The 24,747-nt window shown below is 39.7% G+C and overlaps 2 protein-coding genes across 2 annotated transcripts; both read right to left on the bottom strand.

Annotated features, from left to right (window-relative positions):
• Positions 1 to 6,190: 6,190 nt before the first annotated feature.
• On the bottom strand, positions 6,191 to 13,757 carry LOC139730457 (uncharacterized). The gene is made up of 7 exons (XM_071641299.1): positions 13,448 to 13,757; positions 9,894 to 10,134; positions 9,331 to 9,562; positions 8,471 to 8,599; positions 7,962 to 8,190; positions 7,335 to 7,473; positions 6,191 to 6,685 (listed from the first exon to the last, which is right to left on the bottom strand). Exons 1-7 carry the CDS (start codon positions 13,546 to 13,548, stop codon positions 6,191 to 6,193), a joined length of 1,566 nt encoding a protein of 521 aa, XP_071497400.1. The 5' UTR covers positions 13,549 to 13,757.
• Positions 13,758 to 22,366: 8,609 nt separating this feature from the next.
• LOC139730456 (uncharacterized) lies at positions 22,367 to 24,448 on the bottom strand. Its single transcript, XM_071641298.1, has one exon. It carries the CDS (start codon positions 24,180 to 24,182, stop codon positions 22,596 to 22,598), a length of 1,587 nt encoding a protein of 528 aa, XP_071497399.1. The 5' UTR covers positions 24,183 to 24,448; the 3' UTR covers positions 22,367 to 22,595.
• Positions 24,449 to 24,747: the final 299 nt, after the last annotated feature.

The following is a 24,747-nucleotide window of genomic DNA, read 5'->3' as shown; positions in this document are numbered from 1 at the left end:
AGACGGATAAAGTGATACCTTATTTCACCCTCAGTTTCTATGACGACCAAGTCTGCTCCATCAGCATCATGCCCGCACTGTACTCGAGCATCCTGAAAGTTCAGGTCGGTATCATGTTCAAAGTAGTAGCAGTGTGAGTTGAATTCAAGCCAGTTTAGTGGACATATCTCTGACCCATTCGCTTGGTTGATGTAACCTGGAGAAGTGTTTTGATGTGAGACATCCATACGGTGATTAATAATGATGTGACTTCTGCTTCATGAAATGTTTGATAATTATTGACGGCACCTTTTTCTAATCCTTTCCCACATTCCTGTTTCTCTCTTTCTCCTTCAGGTTTCTCATAATTTCCTTTCCAGACATTGTCATTCACACCACAGATCATACATGCACACACACACACATACATACACACACACATACACTTTTGTTTTACCTGATGATTTCATTCAAATCATTCACGAAAAAAAACTCTATCTGGGTGTAACGTGAAAAAAAATACAAATACAATTCAAAACAGAAACAATCCATTTTTCAATTTATACTGCAAATAATTTCTCTTTAACATGCATAACTCAATAAAATCCCACTGATAAGTTCTTCAAGAGGAAATGTTGACATGTATGCCAAACATAATGCCAAACATATATCCCTAGAATATATGAGATCATACAACTCATACTCCACTTATAAGATATATGAGATCATATAACTCATACTCCACTTATAAGATATACACAAAAAAGAAACAAGAAATACATTATACAAATCTAGAATGAAATCAGTTATAAAATGATTTCATTCACACTCACCCACACACACCATGCACACACACACACACACACACACACACACACACTCTCTCTCTCTCTCTCTCTCTCTCTCTCTCTATCTATCTATCTATCTATCTATATTATCTATCTATCCTTCTGTCTGTCTTTTATAATCTATGAAATGCAATGTAAACGTTCGCACATGGCATTGTGTGTGGGCAATTAAAGAGTTGCTAAGAACACTGACATTTTTAGAGTCTTACCTGAAAATACGTGGCAAACAACGAGCAAGTAGAAATAAAATTCAAGTCTTGTACTGGCCATTTTTCAAAATGTTAATCATGTGATTGAGCACTTGGTATCATAAACGGCTGTAAAAGAATTCACAGAATATTGGCTATCCAAGGTTCGAATGATAAGTCCAATAGTACCTAAGGATTGCATGATTTGATATATTTCCACTGTATTCCGTATGTTTGAAAGAACGCCACAGGAATGTTGCTATCAAAAACACATTTCTCTTCTCCCTGTCCCCACTGCTGAGAGGAATACTTCTTCCTAGGTCAGATTACGACTATCTGTATATTCTCGATGGTATCATGGCAACGATACGCCATAACTTTCCGCAGGATGATCCTGCCGTGCCGCTGCTCACAAAGAGAACGATATAGGGAGATCATAATCAGGTTTCATCATGTTCCATCATGTCATTGGGTCCCGGCTGCAGCACAAATACCTTAATGTAGAGTACCTCATGCTCCGCTGACTGCATCTTAACGTGATGTCAGACTCATCATACCCGTGGTACAGGACCTAGGCAAAAGCCACATAGCACAGACTCCTTATGACATGAATAGCACTAAGTAAACTCACAATAATTTCATTCGCAAGCACTTGTGGATTCAATCTGTATTGACATGAAGCAAGAAAGTTGCCAAGATCTCATAAGATGGACGTAGACGATTGCAGTTTCTTGTAACAAAATCAGAAAGGAAAGTTTCACCTGCCATTCCGCAAATTGGCGTACCGCCCTTGAACGTTGAATTCCCGTGAGACATTGCGAACATAAAAAAGGAGAATTAATGGGTCACAGCACAATAAACTCTTGAAGGGATTGAAGTGAAACATTGGGAAAATCAAACCAGTTAATTAAGTCTTGAATTAGATCCGTAGAACGCGAAGTTAAATAGATGGCACAGAGCGTCGTTAGAGTCATATCCAGTGGTTGTCAAAGGAATACACATCACAGCTTTCATGGGCGTGAATGACGTTTTCTGCGATTGGGGCGGAATCGAATCAGCGCCGCAGCCCTGGCTGGATGCCGCACCACCTGCCTGGAGAGAGATGTCTTTGTCCCTGGTAGGAAATGTGTCATTCTGGAGGAGACTTTGGTTGTTAAGGTGATGACTGCCAATGAATGATGGAGCTGTGTTGGGTGTTGCCTGGTGGAATGAATATTAAAATCATTTCGTTCATCTTGAGTGGATCATCAGTGCTCCCCTGACCTACTAATAATACTAATTTTATAAGAATGAATGAATGAGCTAATATTATAAGACTGAATAATTGGGTTCACGTGTATTTTTCCCTCAAGATATCCATGGTTATATCATAATGTAATAACCAATATAGTTTTCGACAATATCTCGAGACACTGAGGGTATACTTAAGGTTAATGCTACTAGTATTAATTGAGTTTCAGTTTATCAATGTTTGTGAGTAAAAAAGATTTCTTACATCCGTATTATTTAGCACAGGCTGTGAAAGAGCTATTGGACTGGCTTAATGTCATTTCATTTGAGACTCCATGTAAGTAAGAAGAGTGATTGCCTTCAAATTTTTGATATTTTTTTTTTCGTAGACATATCGCTTCGACACCACGAATCCTTTCAGTGTAAAATAGAGGGGAAATGGAGAAAACTCAAAAGAAACGATTGAAGGGTAAAGCGCCAAACTAACGACACTAACCACAAAGCACACCCACCATCCATTCTCCTTTCAGCTGCCATGGCAACGTGTTCCTTAGTGTATAGGACGCAAGTATTATATCACCGCATAGAAACACCTGTTCGTGGGTTCGAATTGTCACCATTGGATAATACGACGACGTTTTGTGTGATTGACGATGATTCTTCATATATAGAGGTTTATGAGTATACAGACTTCACTTTTGATAAAGTAGTGTAAGGTGATATTACCAATAATAGGTGAGTTATGGAAATAACATTAAGGATTGTGACAATGATTATGCCATTGATAAACACATTTCCGTAATGTTTGTTTGTTGTATATGTATAATGTTTTGTACTTTTACCCTGACAGTGTGGACCTCTTTGAAAACCAGCATTTGAACTGACGAGAGTTTTGGCATAGTCAAAAAGTCCGGCCTGATTAATGTCTGCAGTACGATTATTTGATATGTGAAATTTCAGTCAACCACAATATATTTTAGACTGCAGACAACTTACTATTACTCATCCTTCACAGTCTTTCACAGAGTGGCCTAGTACCTTGCCGACTCTATTTGCCTGGGAGTGTTTTGTGTCACGGGGATTTATGAAAGGGATAAGGTTCCTCTAATTGACATCAATGGATCGAAACACACCACCAGTGTTCTTTAGCCTGTCCCTAGTTGGCCATTTTATGATCATACTTCGGTAAAAATGCCGGTTAGCATCTGTACTGTCTTTATTTATCAGTGTCGTCAGCACCAACACAACATTATATCATCATTCAGTTCTCCATACGGCAGAAAGATGTCTCCTCATATTCACACTCTATTCACACATACACAAGTCTTCCTCGCTGATCTCTTATGACTACTGTTCAAAAACACTGCAAAAACTCAGGCTAATATCATCATGGTGAATATCATAAAGAAGCGTGATTAGAAATTTATTTTTGCAAAGCAGTGTGTACACGTCAAGAATAGTTTGCACCAAAGACCAATAAATCATAAAATGATTTGTGACAAACATATATGAGATGAAAATTCTCTTTGAGATGATAAGAAGAGATATTTACAATATGTGGCACGAATATACAAGAACTACAATGTATAATGAAATTTCCAGCAGCCAGATCGCAAAGGTTAGAACACCACTGTCACCAAAGCGACTAAGGCAAATGTATATAGGTGTACGTCTAGCAAGCCAATTCAAGAAGTTTGTTTGGTATGACGCTATATAGGTATTTTGTTCTGTGTCATTAATTGGTGAATTCAACCAATATAAAAGAAGTTCTTTGTTTCTCTAAGGTTGAGATAGAAGGGGGCAATTTACCACCCTGCGGATCCTGAATGAGGGAGCACATGGATGAAGGATACACTGACAAACGTGCATCTTACCATCCTAATTACAGGAAATTAAATTGTTTTTACGTTACTACTCACGGAGTAGATACAACCAAGAGAGGGACAGAAGTATGCGCTCTGATGATACATACAGAGTCATTTGAAACTTTGCCATTTCTGCTTCTTCACCAGATATAAACAGGTATCTACCTGCATCGAGAATTCCTTTTGATGAATGTTTTCCAGTCAACCAGGTGCATATAGCATTCGAGGCAGACACAAAGGTAATAGAACCTGATAACCTAGATAATTTCATACTAACGACTTTCGCGCATAGGTTATCATAATTACATTCAGTAGCTGAAAATATAAACCATAACGCATGTTTAAGCTGTAGTTTTTCTTTCATAATCTACGCTAAAGATGATGGAATCCGTCGAACCAGAAAGATGCATGCACTAAGGACACAATTGCTTTTAGTGCAATAATGTGCACTTGAACAGGAACAAACCAAAAGACGATCGTTCTGCTTCCACAAACCTGTGTGTCAAAACGTTGGTACGAGGGCTGAGTATGGTCATTGTGGGTAATTTAACTCCCCCCCCCTGCTTTTTCCATTTGGTTCGTCCATATGGTATATGCATCTGAATTGCGTATATAATGATGGAGTTCAGCTTTAAGAGACCAACAGAGAGTCACACAAACCTTAACATCCACTTTATGCTTCCAACGACACGGCAAGGTGGCCACTTTCTCATGGCATATAGAAAAAATATATATATATATCAGACTCTTTAAAACTTTGTATCAAAACAGCACGGAGGTGAATTGGTAGCAAAATTAATGCATGAAAATGAACGGACTATTGTGCGATGAAGAAAGAATTCTGTCCATTTGGTTTCGGTGGGAAGGAAAATATATTCAAGTTTATACAGTCATTTTCAAAGGAATGCCGTGAAGTTCATAGATATGTTTTGAAAAAGATCTGACGTCACAATTACAGAGACTAATTGTGACCGAGAGAAGAAAGCATGCACGATTCTTCAAGTATTAAATAAAACCAAAGTACAGTACACTTGCTCCTGTCCAGCGCATTGTAGCGAGCTTATCGTAATTAGCCTCGTGTCAGGTTCCCTGTGGTAACCTCACTTTGCGCTATAGTGTCCAAAATAATGTAAAGTAATCTACGCGTTTGTCCAAAGCGTGCATTTACGGGGAGAATGAAAAACTTCTCGGTGTATTCAAATTGTGTAAGTGTACATAATTATCAAATACTGCTTGGGAAACAAATACTGGTGGAAGAAAGCTCTATCGCAGTACAGTGACTATTAGTATACGGTGGCGTCTTGTCGAATACTGGGTGCTTCGAAAGCGAATACTGGGGGAATGGAATACTGCAGCTCTCTTTCATCGGAACACCATTCTTTACTACATCGGCGTGTTAGAACACAAGACCGTCAAAGCTATATAGTACATGTACAATGTATTGTCAGGGTATTTATCTCCACGAGCATCATATCTCTTTCTTCTCACAGACTACTCGTCTGTTGCTAACATAGTAATCGTATTCTATTCGCATAGCCACTTGAAGGTATAAACCTTACGATACGGTGGGAATTAACTGTACTCAAAATTATAATAATTCATGTTTCTTTCTTCCCAATCCCCAACCTTTTGTCTTTGATCACATAACTGTTGGAGTTTGCTTTAATTTCAGGCATGGTAGAAGATCGTGTAGAACAATACTTAATATGCCCCGTTGCATAAAACGGAGGCCATTAAAGACGTCTAGGAATACTGCATAATTAAGGTGCGTGTCCAATATGCAACGGTCTCCAATTTAGAGAGCGATTGGAAGACAGACGACATACCGTAATACTTTCCCGCTAAGGAGTGACCATCAATCAAAGCATTCTACGCTGCAACGTAAAGCTGTAAATAATTCCGCCGACCATTCCCAGTGACAATGAATATCATGATGGGATCTCGTATAGAGTGCAGAATATTTAAGTTACATGTTTTCATCATTTTGGCCATGACCATTGGAGGCTATGCCCAATCAAGTACAGTGGAGCACAATCTAAACCACGTTACTTAGCAACTTGCAAGACCTCCCCCTCCCTGGTCAGACAGTGCCTGCAAGAGCCGTCCTCCGCATGGACTGGACTCCCGTAGCGGACGGTCCTTCTTTGGCTAGCCGTTCTTTCAACGCCTTTCTCCTCTTCATTTCCTGCTGTAGCAAGTACAACTGTGACTTGCACATCTTCGGCCGTAGCCCCTGGTATGTCATTTTGTGTATGGTGGTGAAGTCCTGCTTCCCTGCGTGCTCCAGAGGTTTATTATCGGGAGCGAAATTTGGCGTCGGTTCGTCTAGCGAGACGTGCTTATAAGTGGAACTATTCCAGCTCTCTACCTCCATTTTGCCTCGCGGCTTCACGTACACGTTTGCCTCGTGGAAATCACCGTAGCGGATGCGTGGTTTGGCGCCCCAGTCTCTGAAAAATCGCTTGTTTGTCGTCTGGTCGTAGAATTTAGCCGATCTCATCCCGCCTTGCGTGTGCGGCCGCCGAAAGTTTGGTTGTTTGTAAGCATCCTTGACATCGATGGGGCGGTAATCGACCTGTAAACAATCAAACAGGAAAATTATTACTGAATTTAGTGTGTCAATCCTCAGACATATTATCAATCTTCGGAGAGGATGAGGATCGAAGGATGTACAATGTACTACAAACCGGCATAACCTGGTACAAAGATAAAGTCTCTATCATATGCAATATTCAGTAAAGGCGCTTTCCATGAGTGAGCTGTGTTTGGTTGGTCTTAAAAAGGCGAATAGGTGTCCTATGTCAAACGCCCGTATTCGTATATGTATTCCGTTATTTCACGTTCACTTCTATTTTCTTGCCATGCCTTATAAATATTCTTTCTATTGCAGTGTAGTGCACATTTTGGTGCCGGTCTTACCTTTAAAGCCCTAACTGCGTTTCAGTCATGCCCGTGACAAATTCCTTCGTTGCCTACAAAGGTTTACTAGTAAATGCAGCATGGTATTAAACTACATGTATGTTTCCCCAGAGACTCCCCAATTTTTCTTACGACTGAGTGATTTTGATGAAATGTTGTCCAACTACATATCTTCCTGTTTCACAGTCATTTTTTCTATTGCAGTACGGTGGATATCAACTGATGTTAAAAATAATAGCGGTGTCGCTGGAATAAATACATTGTGCCATGTATTTCGTGCCAAGACTTTTCATGTGTAAACTAACCTTGTGTGACGAGTCAGTGGCAAACTTGACGGTAGGCGGGCAGTACGTGTCTGCGTCCTTCTTCATGAGGGCGGGCTTTGGATTAGTCATGACGTCAACACCCTGAAACTCTTGCTTCTGCTCTGTCACAAAGTCAATCCTGTGGCAATGTAACAAAATAAACGTTGAAATATCAATGCGATAGAAATTTCTCTGCGTGGTGGAAGCATGAAATGTCCTCAATTCGCAGCGGTCAGTGGAGCATTGATTTCGATCACCAGGCAATGTCTAATAAATTTTGACTAGCAATGCCCTTAGAGTTTTAAAAATCATATCGGCTTTTTAAAGTAGACACACCAATGCTACCTATGCTATGAAATAGAGAAGCGCTTTCAAAAAGTCGAATGATTATCTCTTTTCAAAAAGCCACAATGGGGTTGCAAAATACAAAGATAATTTAGAAACCAACCACAAAACGATGACAATGTGAAGTGAGAATGTCTTTATTCACACACTAGAAGTTATTGAATATCCATTGTGGAAAGTACAAGTTCACTTATGTACCATAGTGAATCACTTCTGTAATATTAATGATATCATATGAAGCATGAATCTTGTCGCAGATGTCGTGGACTAAACCGACCGTACCTTGAATCCATGCTAAGTCTTATCGTTGTAGGTGGTGGTGTGCATGGCTTGGGCGGTAAAGGTTGACTCTGGTAGCCAGCGAAGTCACGCTTGCTCTGCGTGAGGCCGTCGAACTTAGCCCGGCGGGCAGCCGAAGGGTACTGGTTGGAAGGACGGGCCGTCTTCGACTTGTGACCGGGACCCTGGTCGGTGTAGGTCATCTTGTGCACAGTGGTGTGATCGAACTTTCCTGTAGAAAATAACATATTGGAATCCGTTTTTATTATACGCCATTGTCGTGTACAAAGCGGCAATTGTGTGTTCATCTACTTCGTGAAATAAGTTTATCATTGATTGACACACAAAACATTTTGTGCAACGAACTTAACCACTATGCAAACCAAATTCAGTGGAGAAGAGAAAAAGGCCCTCAATCAAATTTGGCAAAGGAGAAAACAAAGAGGCAAAAGTAGAGGAAATGAGAGAAAGAGAGAATGAGAGGGGGAATTTGACAACTGTATATTGTTTACCTTCTCTAACGTGAATATTGCCTACGTCTGCCCGGATCATCTCTCGCTTATCGATCGGTCTCTCGACAAAATCGTTTTGTGTCATCGATACCAGCTCGCCAAGCTTGTCACCCGGGTATAAAATAGAACCTGCAAAATAGAAAAAAGAACACGCAAAGCATCGTAATTTCTCCTTTTTCCTTCAACATAACTATTCTACATTATTATCTATCATTCCCACCGGACAGACACAGAGCAAAGTGTTGCCCTATCACTGGGCGCAGATTACCTTTATTCCTTTACGTATAGTTCAGATCACTATCCTGACCGCATTGCTCTCTAGAAATTTCCACACACTCTGCCATAACTTGGAAATATTCTACTAGACATTTACCAAACGCTCTCTCCTACAATGTAATTTGACATTTGCATCGCCGAAACAAGTTGACACAGGTTTAAAGTCACTTGGAAGATGGGTGGAAATCATGAGTTATTCATTATCTACCAGTTGGCCCATCTTAACAATGCCTCTTGTACCCTGTGGGGCGGAGGAAGGAAAGATGACCTCCTTCGGTGTCAATACCATTACGTCGTTTACACAATGCCTAGCATAATATGTATAATATATTCGTACAGATGTCACGAACATCACACTCTCTTGAAGGAAGTGTTCGTATCTCCCCTCTTCTGAAGACATAACATAAATATCACGCTCTGACATATTTTTGAAGATACAGGAGATGATTTTTTTCCCGGCTAATTCAACAAATAAGGATTGTACGCCCCTGGGCAAGATTACTACACTGTCATCTCAGAAAATCCATGATTTCTTATGAGGGAGGGAGCCAAAACCAGGGTTTGGTATATTTCCCATTGTTTACCTGCAAATGACGGCAGTTCGCCGAACGCTGCCGATGGTTTCGAATCCCATGGTCGAAACTCTTCCTTGTGGCTCGTGCGCGGATCGAACTTCGCCGATCTCGCCCGATGCTGGTTGGACCTTGTTGGAGGGCGTAGGGCTGCAATTTCAGGAAACTGTGTGTGACCAGGATAGGTTTCCTTGTAGACCGTCTTCCCATCAAGGGGTGCGCTGGAAGGCTCGTAGTTTTCGGTCTACAAGCAAATTAAAAATGGCACATGCAAAGACGGTGATCATACAAGAAATTAATATGTCATGTATACGACAGGGTTGCAGAGTTTCGATGGCCGTCAGCTTTAATTTCGTACGTGGTATAAAAGGAAATCTTGATTAATAAATCTTTCTATTTGTCTATTTATTTAGCATTCATTCATTAATGCATCTATCCATGTCAATGCATTCTTTCACGTAGTTAATAATTATTTCCCTTGTCTCTCTGACATATACCTCTTAATACATCTCATTTTCACCTGCTTCTAAGATTGGGTTTATTCACGGAAGAGAAAACAAACGGGTGGGACTTACAGGCTTTATTTTGGTGGGTTTCTTCCCATCCCCACGGGGAACAAAGTCGACCCTCTGCGTGGTGTTGAAGACCATCCTAGGCGGGTTGGGGTCACGGGGCGTCGGCGGGGGAATGAGAGGCAGCCGACGTTGTGCCCCAGGGAAACCCGTGAAGGTTTGCTGGTAATGACTGAGGTCACATGGTCGGTTGCTGTTCACTGGACGCCGCTTCTTCTTGCAGTCATTGTGATGCTTGTGTCTCCTACATTGCAGGAGGGAAAGGGAGTGATGAAATACAAAGACATGTGTTTCATGATTGTCTTTCTCATGACATGTTAACTGGTTCTCAAAGCTTCTAAATATCATTGTCTATGGAATATTTTGTAAAGGTTATGTAAAGTGGTTGCGGAACAAACAATTGCGCGTACATGGTCTACCATTGGAAATAACACAATTACGTGTATAGATGCAAGGACTATCATGACTTGTACAAACCATCACAATATCATCATTTGCAACTGAGTAAGGACTATTCATGTAGGCCTTGACTATAATCATCGCTACTCCTCCTTTCTCGCTGACCTGCCTGCTCTCCTTTCTTGTTTATAATTTTTGTATGTTTATTTATTCTTGTCTTTCTCTAATGAATTCATTCCATCTCGCTCTCTGTACAACAAATCCTGAGAATGTGCCCTTTCCCCGTATGCTCCCTTCTCTCAAAAATAAACAAACAAAACAACAACAGTGCATCACAATGCACAATTTACATTACAATGAATGTTATTACTTGAAGCATGGTGTACATACATGTATATCTACGATAGATGGATTCCTCAAAATGATCTCTCTCTGTCACCTTATTTCTGGCTTTATCCTGTTATGCTCTAGTGTACATAACCAAACTTAGCTTTGATTGTTCGTTTGCTCCATAAAAGACATACTCTGTCATTCTCCGCTATTTCATAGAAGCAGCTGCCTATTAATATACCTGTCTCAGCCTGTTGTAGGTTCATGTGAATTTTTTATTTTGTGAGAGCGACACTCGCGTGACGTTGAGGTTAATGCTAAACGACGATTGTGTGCCAGTGAGAATAAAGCGATTGACTTTAAATTCTATTTACGATATACATTATATTATACAGCGTAAGCGGTGATGGGTGGAGGTACGAAGTTCAACTACACATGTGATTCTATACAACAGCACAGACATGTCTGAATCTAGTTTAAGCAGCTGCCTTTCATTACTGTCTAACAGCACGAAGCTCAACGTCAGGAAGTGAGATATCATGGTAAAGGCGAGACAAGAGATGGTATGACAGGTGGAGTGCACTGGTGAATATTTGATAGGATCATGCAGGTGTATAACGCCTTGATATTAGCTCGCGGACAAAAGGCAATTCTTCCGGAGAATCGAGTACATCCCCAGCTTGGTTTATCTATCCATTATTTTCGATGTGTGATTACGACTTGTGGCGCTCGACCGAATTCCAGCACAATGTAGATCACTGCATTTACTGCAAAGAATTGGTATCGCATATACTGTGAAATATCACTGGCCAGCTACGTGTGGGTATAGTCAGAGATGTCCAGCACCATAAGTAACAACACAAATAGTTCATGATATAACCTATTTTATCTATCAGTTTAAGAAAAAAATGTATCAGAAATTGCCCTATAACGCATAAACAAAAACACAATTATATATTTTGCAAAGGTGGTATACGACAAATCGAGAAATCGAGCAGTGGCTACTGGCTCGTTTCCTGCTCAAGTATCCATTTATAGTAACTTTTTATGCAAATAAGTATCAGAGGTAAATCATCTTTGACATTCTCCTGGATATCTGTGATAAATGTTTATGCAGTATTGCTCAAAGCGGTGTTAGACGTGCCTTCATTCATATTTATCCCTTGATTCCATTTTTATCTGTGATCGAGGATGTTATAGCAGCGAATGTCGAAATACTGCAGTCAATAATATTGATCAAAGTAATACCAACACAAGTTTATAGCTATCTATCATAAGGAAAACAGCGTATGTTGGTTATTAAAAGTACATGTTGTATAACATGCGCTATTTCAGTGCAACCATTGTTGACAATTTCTAAGCGTCGATACCGTGCAATTGTGAATATAACAGATTAAATATTTTTATTAGTTCTCCAAGTGCAGACCTACAGTACAATGCAGCTGTCTAATGTGAGCATTGCTAAGTGTGTGGATTTATTGCATATATGATACTTGAATGCAGCTCCAATGTAAATATTGACTGTCTTGTCTGTCATCTAAACGCAAGAGTGATTCTCAGTTGTATTGCAATACTTGCAGAATCTTATCATACAATACTCGCAGAACGTTATCAATACTGTGTGTTCAACAGGCAATTAAATGGAATGATTTGTTAAGATTATATTGAAGACGGTGTGTTATAAGTTCCGTGTGTAGTGTGTATACACGCATAATCCCAATGCTGTTTCAACAGGGACATTTACAATTGTACGTTGATAGTCCTTGTAATTTCACTTATAAACACATTTTTGGACATAGCTTCTGTTAAAACCCGTCATCTCTGAGAGACACTTGGAGAGACAAAGCTCAAGAATACACGTTGATCTACAATTGTTTAAGGCGAATATACGTGTAATATACAGTACTGTTGCCAATGCGTGTGTAATGTATATTTTACATGACACATTAACGACAAACCAATACAATTATGTAATTTACTGTGATCATCAAGACTACAGTTTGTACATGTCTGATGGATTAGGCCTATAGCAAAATATGTGCGCCAATTTCCTCTAGATGTTTTGTTTTGTTCTTGTTTTTTGTTTTTTTCAGTGCAAACTACCGTAATTACAAAGATTGTACCTCTTACCTATGATGTTGCTATCCAGTTACAAGAAATTTACAGCACATGTTAACAATATATGTCTACTCCATTTTTTCCCTTTTGAGAATTCAGCTATGAGTGACCAGATACAGTATATGGGACGTACTTGTATATAGTTACATTGTATACTGGTGCAGTGATTGGCTTTCATCAAGTCTCTTATTTGCAAGTATATCACAGCTACACATTTGCACTGGATTCACTGGCATCCGGCAAAATAATTGCAAAATTCGTAGACCTAGATCTCGTATCCTCTCCATCTGACAAAACATGGTAAAACATGACATGTGAAGTTCTTCACAAATGCACTTTGTTTATCCGTTGAAATATGACCCCCAAAAACCCACATGTAATATACACTGTTATAGCTATACATTAATTGTAAGCACGTACTGTAGTGTACAGCGTATCACTCAATTTTATTTAGCTCCTTAAAGTTTCACTTTATATGTCGCTTGAAACAAAATGAAGTTAATTCGTAGAATGTTATTCCAGTTTATTGCTGTTGTGTGGGATGAATACAAAGTTGTACATGAGAAGTATGATTCACAGTCAAAGGTAGGCACGAGTATACATCAAGTCCTATGGATGTCATGTTTAGTATTACATAAAACATCAGCTGTCCGTGGTATTATGAATCATCATATCAATACTCACAGGTTAATGTCGGTAAAATTACTTACCCGCAGTCACAGATTTCACAGATGCATGTGAAGTGTGGGAACTCCACATTCAAGATGCTGGAATCTATCGAGTCTGACGATACCAAACCTCTGGACTTCATTCTGTGTAATTTCACAATTTCTTGGTGTTACTCAACAAACTTTCAGTGAATGCTATCAGTTATTTGTTCTTTTTTCCTGGGCAGGATTCAGTTTATATGTGCTGGATTCAATTTCTCGGCGTTGTTGAAATAGGCAACATGTTGATGTGGATTTACACCGAGCGGGGTAAAGGTGTCTATGAACTCTTCCACTGGTGGGTCAGCATGTTGTTTGTCCGTTACTCCCCTCTGCTGGCCCTGTCGACCCCCAGGCGTCCCGGAGAGCGAGTTCGCACCGTCCCAGTCGGAAATATAGAGGTAAGATAACGAACGCGACAAATTATACTTCAATCGTTGAATCGTCAACACCAAATTCGAAGAGTTGGAGACTTTTTCGAATTAAAATGTCCAAAGTTAGACTGAATCCATCCTCTGACTGATATTCAAGAGGAGTTTGAGAAGAAACTACCTTGGTATATCACATATCACTTTACATGACACCACCGATATACACCACGGCTGACACACTAACAGCGATGAATGGGTTCCGATACGCTTTGCACGCGGTAACTATCAACATCGCTCGCCAGGAGTGTAGCCGCCTATTGTTAGCATTGTGTAGGACCGTTGCTAAGGACGGGTAATGAATATGTATGAAGGGTCGTCGCGAACGCTAAAAGGTCGAACTGGTGCATTCGTCTCCACCTTCAGTATAAAAGTGTTCATCCGTAACTACCACAAGCGTGCAGTCAACATTGTCATACAGTGCTCCTGGCATGGTCAGTGACATCACCTTGCTCTACTGAATGAAAAGAATAGTTCAGATTACCCAGCTCTTCGTGGCAAATTATTGTTCATTTCTAACCGACAGACAAGAATTGTAATGCCGGAGCATTAAACGTTAAAGTTCAAACAATTCTACAGAGTTAACGGGACTATGTTATATGTACAATTTTGGGTGAGATAGGGATTCAGGTTCTGATGTTTGCGTATGAAAAACCTTTCATGAAATACAAATTAAATAGCATATCAATTCTGAGAGAAATTAAAAGTTTATTTGATGAAACGATCTTGAAATAGCCGAGTGATATACTAAAACAAAGCGATCCTAACAAAAGATCGGACCCACCTTTAATTAGGATTGCTTCGTTTTTTAATATATCAGCCATTTAACTTTGAATTCCTATCAGAATTGTCCATGATTATCTCGAAAAAGGTTAAAATATACTTCTCCCATCTCAACCAAAACTACAGGGAATGGTTGATCAGTACCCTTGGCCTATAATTTGTTCGTGTTTTTTTCTCAAAAAACAAGCATGTTCCCCCTGCCAATTTCCCAAAAGAATCAAATTTGCGGTGTTTGCTCCTCTCTGAAACAAACAAACAAACAAACAAACAAAAAACAAACAAACAACACAACAAAAGCAAGCAAACCAGGCTGAGCAACTAAGCTTGTATGTAAATGGGGTTTATTGAACTTCATGCGTATCCTCGGAAAGTTTAACTTCATATATTCCCATGTGATATGTATCTCCTACTAGGATAATTGTTTGGAAATAGCTAGGGCAGAAACCAGACATACAGGAGAAAGAGAAGAGAAAATAGGAGAAATAGAAGAGGAGATTTAATTCAAGAGAGGTGGAGGGAGAAAGAGGCAGAGATAGGGAGAGAGAGGGAGATAAAGGGGGGTAGATGGAAGAGGGAGAGAAATGAGATCGAGTATTCTCGCAAAGATTTCTGAAAAGAGTAAGGTTTTATCGACGTTTCGGGTGGTTGGAGCCTCTTCTAAGATCCCCCCCCCCCCCCGGCCCCCTCCAAACACTCCACACGCATCCATCTCCACCTCTTACAAACCCAATAATCTTGAGACTCCTATCATACTGCCATACTTGGGTATACTTCAATTCTCAATTTGTACTAATTCTTACCTATCCTGACGGGAAAGAGATTCTTGTATCATAGCCGATTTACATGTATATATTTGGTTCTCTTTTGTTGATTGTAAAGCGCTCAAAAGCATTTTGGTGTCATTATTATTACGATGTACAATGTATTCTATTTCCTCTTTGCCTAACAACTACAGATACATACATCTATCACTTACATTTCGATTGAAGGAAATACATGTACTGATAACGTCCTATGAGTGGCATTTGCTAACAATGAATATTGGCAACTTATCACAGCCCTTCTCTACATTCTGAGAAAGCTTGAGGTCTAATACATGTATCATTTCCTCAAGGAATTTTGTCCTTCTTACACTTCACAGTCATCCATCTTTTGCAAACCCAGGAATCCTTGGGACTCCCATCACACTATCACACTCAGGCAAACTTAACACACGAAATAATTCGAAACAAAACAAAGAAGAGCAGCAATCGTATCATTTCCCTTTAAAGAGAAAGTTGCAGTTACGCAGAGGTTATGCTTGTGATATCATCATGCGCATTCAGCTATCGTGCAAATCATCAACACATTATATAAGCTTTCTGAAATCATGCAAACAAAAACATACTGACAAATATACTAGTACAACTAGGTTCTCATTTTCGATGCTTTATTGTTCTTGGTTCTCTTTTTGCATCCAATGCTGTGGTTGAAAGATGGCACTGTACAAACTAATTGTGTGCTTTCTTTTTGTAAACAATGCAGATGTATACAATATACATGTATTCATTTGCATGTAGTGCTGACTTTCATTTTGAACATTTTGTTCTATCATGTTCAAAATTCATATCAACATTATCAACATGAAACTGTAAACGTGGCTTGTTAAGGTGACCAACTGACTTGTGATTACTGCACAAGCATTCAACTGAATTATACATGTACATATTTTCATGGACATACATGATTATATAAATTAAGAATGCAACAAACCCTTGTTTCTCCTGAAAACAAGAGCAATCCCCTGATGGCAAGACGCATGTAGTTATGTACAGGCAAGGGAAAACAATGCATGTTGTGAGTTGACTTTTGATCAGTAAGTGCACTAAAGTTCAATAACCTTGTTCACTTCCTGGTTTGATCAAAACTTTCAAGGTTCGACAGTTTGTTTGACATCAACTTGTAGAATGCAACTTGGTAACAGAGCGAGTTTCTGTATATATATATACATGTATAAAAGAAACCAAACAAAGCATTAGACAACATTACATCATGATTCCTATTCAAGCATTTGGGATGGTTTGACAGAATCTTTCCACATCCAAATGTATCAGAATGGTCTTGGTTTCACGTCCCTATCTAGTCCAGCGGAATTCAGTATAACAAGGTATTTAATTGGGACCAAGGAACTTTTTCATCATCATGCATTTTGTTGTTAATAAATACATTGTGTAGATAACAAACACAAATCCTCTCCCAAAATGAGAGAAAAAGCAACCCTTCTCCTAAAAAATTAACAACACAAAAAGTAAAATCCAAATCAAAGCGACTGTCCCACAGGATAAAAGGGAACAGTCCGATATGTCATGAATCTAGGTGTATTTGTGTCAAGTTTCTTTGTATTAAGAACATGACCACTATTTTCCAATTTACCTGAACCAAAACAGCAAATTCTTCACAACATCTATACTGCCACCTCATCTTTCCGAGGACAATGCCACATTTATGCCCTAAATCTTCGGATGCAAAATGATTTGCATATCATCTGCAATTTGAATGTGTATTATCTTCTCCCATCATTGTAGCCACTTTACAATTATGACACTTGTCTCATAATGTCATGTTCAAAATCATATGTCAGGTTTAACATAATTCGTAACATAAATCCAACATCTGAGATGTCATTGTCCATTCAAATTTAATCTGGTAACACCTACTGATATATCCATAGTTTACAGACTTGATTAATTACATGCACCACAATGAAATACTGTTAGCATCTGAGTGGCATATTTGATGGCAATACAGATTGGCAACTTACACTGTATCACTGCTCGTCTCCAGATTTGAGAAAGCATAAAACAGCTCAAAACATCACATTTAGCATGAAATGTTTCCAGACAATACACAACACCACATATTTATGACAGCAAATGTCAATTTCATACACCCATACACTGTTTCTTATAAGCTTACCATTGCTTACCTTAATACCAAACATTTTCGCACGCTTCTATTTTTGTGAATTTTGCAAGAGCCAAGATTTTCATAATTTAAATGCACACCAAAATTCTTGTCTACATTATGCACTGAATGCCATTGCAATTTGCAAAAATATCATGCTGCGAAAAAGGCTGTCAGCTCCACTTCACGAAAAATTCATGCCACAAATATTTCTTGCTTTACAGTTCAAATATCACCTTCTACCTGTACTGAAGTTGATAAATCATTAAGAACATTTACAGTTTGTCAGAATCATGTTTATTGTTTCAATCCAATATTAATGCAATACTGCTCTTTTCATGAGAGAATGTTCACTTTTAATTCTGTGTACACAAGATGAATGCTGAGAGCTGAACTGTCATTTCAGCACATTGTTCTAATCCACAAAATTCCTGCTGTGAGCATGAAATGATTCCCAACATCACACACAGTGCTGTTTCCAAGACACCATTCCTAAGATAAGTATCTGGAGCACATCAGCAAGATACATGAACATCACAATGCGAAATGAGAATGAATTTTTACATCTCATGAACAAGAGACTTGAGAGTCTAGTACTCACATGAGCATCACATACTGTATTCACCTTCCATGCATTCTTGCAGACAACACTTTGAGAACATAGCACAGGAGCGGGGGAGGGGCATGGTGTCCATTTGAACAAATGTCGCTATGATAGCGACTGATAATGCCTAAGCCATAATGCATGGTTCTCCCAGGAGGTCTAGAGTATGCTTTGACCTGTGGGACAACAGTTTCATATAATTGGCAAAAATTTTAATGACATGTTTGTCAAAAATGTGTTGAATGTTTACTTTCCTTGAACTAAATTTCATTTGGATGGATGGCTAAATCGTTTATGAGATCAGTCAGAGATTTGAGAATTTTCACTTGACATTTGAACCATGCCCATTGACCCCATGGCCCATAATTCTTCAACAATTACTTAACTGGTCAATTTCCATTTTCAAGGCAATACTTTGAGCTATTTTCAAACTATGGGAAAAAATTCTGATACACTGTATTTGAACATTTTCCCTTGATTTTTGACCCCCATGGCCAAATTCTTTTCCCCTAGAGAATCATTGTGCAGTACAGACCTAGTTTAATTAAGTTCATGTATAGAGTAATCTCCAAGGTATGGGGGGGGGGGGGAATGTAACTTCAGCATTAAATAGTAGAATTTTTGCATTTTCTCTTGACCTTTAACCTTTGACCCCATGACCATAACCTTTCCCAGAGAATCTTTATTTGGTAATGCAGGGCTGCACACTAACCCATTTTTTTTTCTACTGGTCCAACCTGGCTGTCAGACCAGTAGGTGCCCAGTTTTCCATCTTTTACTGGTCTATTCCTGAAAAAGTTACTGGTTCGATAGTGGTTTTAACTGGTCAGGGACCATCTGACCATTGTCAGTAAACACTAAGTTTCAAGAAAATACATGTACACTGTACCTTCAAGCATTGCATGGATATGGGAGAAATAGTGAATTCTTGATAATTTGACCTTGACCTTTGACCCCATTACCCTAAAAGTCCAAAGAGAACACTGACAGGCAGTACACATGTACTAAGTTTCATGAAGACTCCTTGAACTATTTCTGAGATGTAAAGAAAAAATGAAATTTTAGCCTTCTCCTGTGACCTTTAACCCCATGCCTCAAAACTTCCCCTACAGAATCATTACCGGGTAGTATGGATACACACAGTTTCATGAAAATACCTTCAGGCATTGTATATGAAATTTTGAGAATTTGACATTGACTTTTGACCTTCAGCATATTATGCACCCAAAAGTTGATAGGCACAACTTTGTCCACTTGTGCATACCCAAATGTCAAGTTTCGCTAGGATACTTCAAACAGTTATGCTGTTCACAAAATTGATTACGGAAGGACTGATGGATGGATGGACAGAAGAATGGAAGGATGGAAGAAAGGATGGACAACCCCAAACCATAATGCTTCCAGCGACACGTTATGGCGGAGGCATAAGAAATTTACTGACGACAGATGACGTACACTACACACTGGAAGATGACTGATCGCAATAGCTAACTTGAGCCTCTCATTCACGAGCTAAAAAGAGCAGGGAAATACAGGTGTATTCAAATTTTGTTCAGTATATCATGTTGCAACAGTATATCATTTCCAAATCAGAAAAGGGACAAATCAACCATGAAATGCTTCACACTTCACTAATAGCACATCACTGTATGCAACATCTTAGCATTTTCATGGTGTTTACCTTTTTGAATAATGATGGACTGTGTTCCCTATGCACCCCCCCCCCAAAAAAAAAAACAAAAAAAAAACCCAGTGGTAACACATTGCCAGTCCATACTCTTGTCAAAGTAGCTCCAAACCCCACACTGCCAAACACAACAAGGAGTTTTGATTTCAACTCACAGGAGAGATGCCTCATTCTGATTCAGGGTATTTTAGTTCTATCACAGTCCAATGACGCTGAATATGAAACAGCTCTAGCAAGATGTCAACATATATTCAAGAACATGAGTACCTCACTATAAATCTTCACAATATGTAATGCATGCACAGTATCAGTCTTGTGGACTGCCTACAATGTGTACAAGAGTGAAGATTGCCAATCACAAATCCTTCTTGTGCTTTTCACGCACAAAACCACATTCAACATTGTCTAAATCACATTCCATTATACGATTGTACATAAAGTGGAAAGAGTAGTCATGCTGTAACTTTACAGTGAATTATATTCTGCCATCATGAAATGAAAACAAGAGACCTGTGGGTCTAGCGCTCACCTGAGTATTGCAAGTTCACCTTTCACGCAGTCACTAATCTAAATTATTAACAGCTCTATCAAAATTTGACCAGGCATTCTTAAGTAGAAGATGACAATGTACAATAAGGGCCCAAATTGCTTTAAGATTCCTTCATTTTGAGGGGATTGGGGGCCCTCTGGGGCCCTCTGGATGGAGCATGGTGCCCATTTTGATAAATTGAGATCCTAACTTCCTAGGGATACTACCTGCCAAATTTGATGAAAATCAATCATGAGCTTTTCAGGAAGATGAAAATGGACAATTTAGGCCCCCATTTGGACCTCCCCACCACTCCCACTGCCCCCAAGAGGGGCACCCCTGGATCTGCTATGAACAAACTTGAAACTAGTCATTACTGTACTAACTCATAGTATTAACTTAGCTCAATCACTTCTGATTCTAGAGAAGATTTTTAAAGATTCCTTCATTTTGGGAGGTTTGGGCCCCCTGGGGCCCTCCTGGTTGGATACCGTGCCCATTTGAACAAATTGATATCCTGTGCCCCTAAGGATACTACCTGCCAAGTTTGGTGAAAATCGGTCATGGGTTTCTCAAGAAGATGATGAAAATGAACAATTTGGGCCCCATTAGGACCCTTCCCCACCCCTCCCCTGGGTCCCAAGGGGGGGGGGGGGGGGAGGCACCCCTAATTCAGCCATGAACAAACGTGAAACTACAGTCATCAATGTACTAACTCATAGTATTAACTTAGCTCTATCACTTCTGGATCTAAAGAAGATTTTTAAAGATTCCTTCATTTTGGGAGGTTTGGGCCCCCCTGGGGGCCCCCTGGGTGGGGCATGGTGCCCATTTTAGCAAATTGAGTTCCTAACCCCCTAGGGATGCTACCTGCCAAGTTTGGTGAAAATCGGTCTGGGGGTTTTCAAGAAGAAGATGAAAATGTAAAAAGTTTATGCACGACGGACGTCGGACGAAGAACGATCGCAATAGCTCACTTGAACCTTTGGCTCAGGTGAGCTAAAAACCCAACAACATATGAAATCCCACTGCATGATTAAATGTGTACAAGAGTGAAGATTGCCAATCACAAATCCTTCTTGTGCTTTTCACGACAAAACCATGTTCAACATTGTCTAAATCACATTCCATTATACGACTGTACATAAAGTGGAAAGAGTAGTCATGCTGTAACTCTACTGAATTATATTCTGCCATCATGAAATGAAAAAAAAAAAAACAAAACAAAACCCAACAACAACATATTAAAATCCCATTGCATGATTAAATCCACCAAGTCCTTCTGGTAATTTTGCAACAGAAAGTATTATACTGTGCTCAATGAAATTGAAAACTCTGAAGCTTACTGTGTATCTTACAATGGAAAAGATAAGATAGAACAGGCCCACTCTAATGTCTCTTACAAGTAAAAATAAAACACAAACATTAAACTCCTTTCACTTCACAGTGCCCCAAAGACAACAATTGATTCTGATATCAAGTACTTCTTGCTTACTCAGGAAATGGACATTACTCCAGATCTGGTGAACCAATGTCACAAGGGTTGAAAATGTTCCTAAGGTAGATTCAATATGGTTCAAATGAACATGTCCACAACAAAGAAATTACAAAGTATTTCCTCACATTCTTTTCTCTTTAAATGCCTAAAGTATTGTCATGTAGATAGATGACATAATGAAGAGTAGAGAGAAATCATTGTATCTCTGAAATGTTTGGTAAGATTTGTGATAGATTATCTGACGCTTAACAATTCCTGTGCCAGGGACTACGGATAGTGTGTACTATGGTACGGGAATTTCTGTGGTGCCAATCTGCACTCAAAGCACATGAAGAATTAAAGCAACAATACTTGTTGAGTTCACAAGGTCTCCCCACATTATCCAAATTATGTACTATACCCCATTGAAAGTGAAACTTTGAAATCAATGTTATAATTGGAGCGCTGTTCAACCACATATTAAGACCACCATATATCACTGAATCAAATGTTATTTTGGTCAGAAATTGTCAGCTTGAAAATGGTGTATAGTTGTATCACACAGTCGATTGAAAACATGCAAGCTACATGAAGTTCTAGAGAAAAGGGGTTCAATGCTTTTGGGATAATGTAAACTAAATCCTTACACGTGTCTTCCCATATTTTCTGCTTCCTCAAAGCACCAACCACTCCCAAAATTTTATGACATTCCAACTGAAGTCTTGCTGTCTGAATGCTGCCCTTTGATGCTTTCTTTGGAAAGTGGAACAACCAGGCAGTCCTCAACAGTTCTTCTTCTGCTACCAGGTCCATACATGAGATTCTCCTTCAGCATCTCTGGACCAAGGAAAGTGTGGATCAGGGAGGCATCACCTGCCTGCATTATCTGTTCATTGAGCAGTTGTTGAGATGTGGCTGGGTTCTGAGATTGTAACTGTGGCAAGGCATTGCTTTGACATGTAGTGAAATCTTCAGACTCTTTTGATGGCTGAATCTGTGGTGGACTGTCACTGGTCTGCGTGGAGGTGTTTGGGTCCTGTGGTGTTTGCTCCAATAGCTGAGAGGGAGCAGGGTGTTCAAGTTGTAGTGTTTGGTTCAGACTTGGTATGGAAATCTCAGATGAATATTCTGAAGAATGGTGCTGCATATTTGTCTTGGGTAGAAACTCTACCAACCTAAGCTGCAGTGGTGTACCCGATTGCTCAGAGAGTGTGTTTGAGTCAGGCAGTTCAATGGTTATTGTTGAGAGTTCCTGAGTTTCACATGGAGCACTTTCCATTTCATCATGTGACAAGCGATGGCGCTTCAACAAGTAGTTATGGGCAAATGACTCATTGCAAATCAAACAGCGGTATGGCTTTCCTGTTGTGTGACTGAAGCTGTGCACACGCAAACCACTTGAGTATCTGAACGCCTTTCCACAAATCTCACAAACGTAAGGCTTCTCTCCAGTGTGGCTCCGTTGGTGCGCTTTGAATTGTGAAAGCAAGCGGGAACTGTGGCCACATATGTGACACATATATTGCCGTACATTGCTGTGCACGAGCATGTGCTTGCGAAGTTCCCTGCGGGCGCGAAACGGTCGCTTGCAGACTTCACAGACGTATGGTTTCTCTGCAACATGTATCCTAGCATGCCGCCTTGCCTGACGTACTTTGGAGAATTGCTCTCCACATACATTGCATTTGAACTTGTTCTCATGGGTTGCTTTGTGTTTCTGCAACACACGCATTTCAAAGAATGCTTTCCCACATTCATCGCATTTGAATGAACGGGTGGAGTTATGTATCAGCATGTGTCTCTCGATGGTGATAAATTCTTTCTGGCAGATGGTGCAGAACCTGTCCACTGGCTTCCTACCACGTCTCTTGGCTGGGGATCTTGTCTTTCCATCACTCTTACTTCTGGTACGACTGGTACGACTAACCTTCTTCTTGCTTGCCTTAGTACTCTGTGCCTCCCAGTCTTCATCCTCTGAGTCACTCTTATCTGTGCTAGAAACCTTGTAATCACTATCACTACTATCTTGCCTGGTGTCCCTCAAACTTTCAGCATCCTCACTGAATTCTGCTTGGACACTAGTAGGACTCCTATCACCAGCTTGCTTTTCTCTTTCAGTACTTCTTTGACTCGCTCTTGTTCGTACTGATGTACTGGGCACCTGCATAATATCTGATGATGGAACAGACATTTCCTTTGAATTCATAAGTTTTGACATACCTTCACACATACACATTACAATTCTCTGCAGTTTATATGGATTTGTAACCATTTTGGTACCTAACATATGCAATGGACAGTCGGGGTTACACCTCTTATCACATGACCAAAATGGAGCAGAAGCAGCATCATTGACAAAACAGCTGTCTCTACTCCGTCTAGAATACTCTTGTCTTGAATTAACAGGTTTGAGGGAGATTTTGGTACTGGATTCATTCTCTTGCTCTGCACATAATACACTCCATGCTGCAGTTGTAATGCTTGGATCACCGCTGCTTTCTGAAGAGTTTTCCCCAGCCTGCCTAAACTTTATTGCACTTAGTTTAAGTGGGTCTTCTAGCTCAAGTTCTCTGGGGTTATCAAGCGTCTCTCCTTGACTAATGCCTACACTTTCGTAAACTGACTCTTGTCTGCAACTACCTTTGTGGATTGGCTCTGCTGATGTGCTGACTGAAGCAGCTTCCATTGAAGGGAATCCCTTCCATTTGATTAATTTTATCCGTGCATACATCTTTTTTTTCTTTATCAATCCCTCACTTTGTCTCACACTCCATTTCACAGGCAGTTTGCAACTTGAATTTTCCTTCATAGATCTTGGTTCATTGGGTTTTCCACACTTTCCAGTGCTACCT

The sequence above is a fragment of the Diadema antillarum genome, unplaced genomic scaffold (genome assembly GCF_040938485.1).
Source record: "Diadema antillarum isolate AM-2024a unplaced genomic scaffold, OU_Dant_1.0 seq00000315_RagTag, whole genome shotgun sequence".
Lineage (NCBI taxonomy): Eukaryota > Metazoa > Echinodermata > Echinoidea > Diadematoida > Diadematidae > Diadema > Diadema antillarum.
Note: the sequence above shows the minus strand (reverse complement) of the source record. Positions and strands in the feature narration are given on the sequence as shown.

Excerpts from the sequence above, each read along its gene's own strand:
- LOC139730457 (XM_071641299.1), bottom strand. The coding sequence starts at position 13,548 with ATGAAGTCCAGAGGTTTGGTATCGTCAGACTCGATAGATTCCAGCATC. Across the intron at positions 10,135-13,447 it reads TGTGAAATCTGTGACTGCGG|GAGACACAAGCATCACAATG; the intron begins GTAAGTAATTTT and ends CCTGCAATGTAG. Across the intron at positions 8,191-8,470 it reads CAATATTCACGTTAGAGAAG|GAAAGTTCGATCACACCACT; the intron begins GTAAACAATATA and ends TATTTTCTACAG.
- LOC139730456 (XM_071641298.1), bottom strand. The coding sequence starts at position 24,182 with ATGTTAGGTACCAAAATGGTTACAAATCCATATAAACTGCAGAGAATT.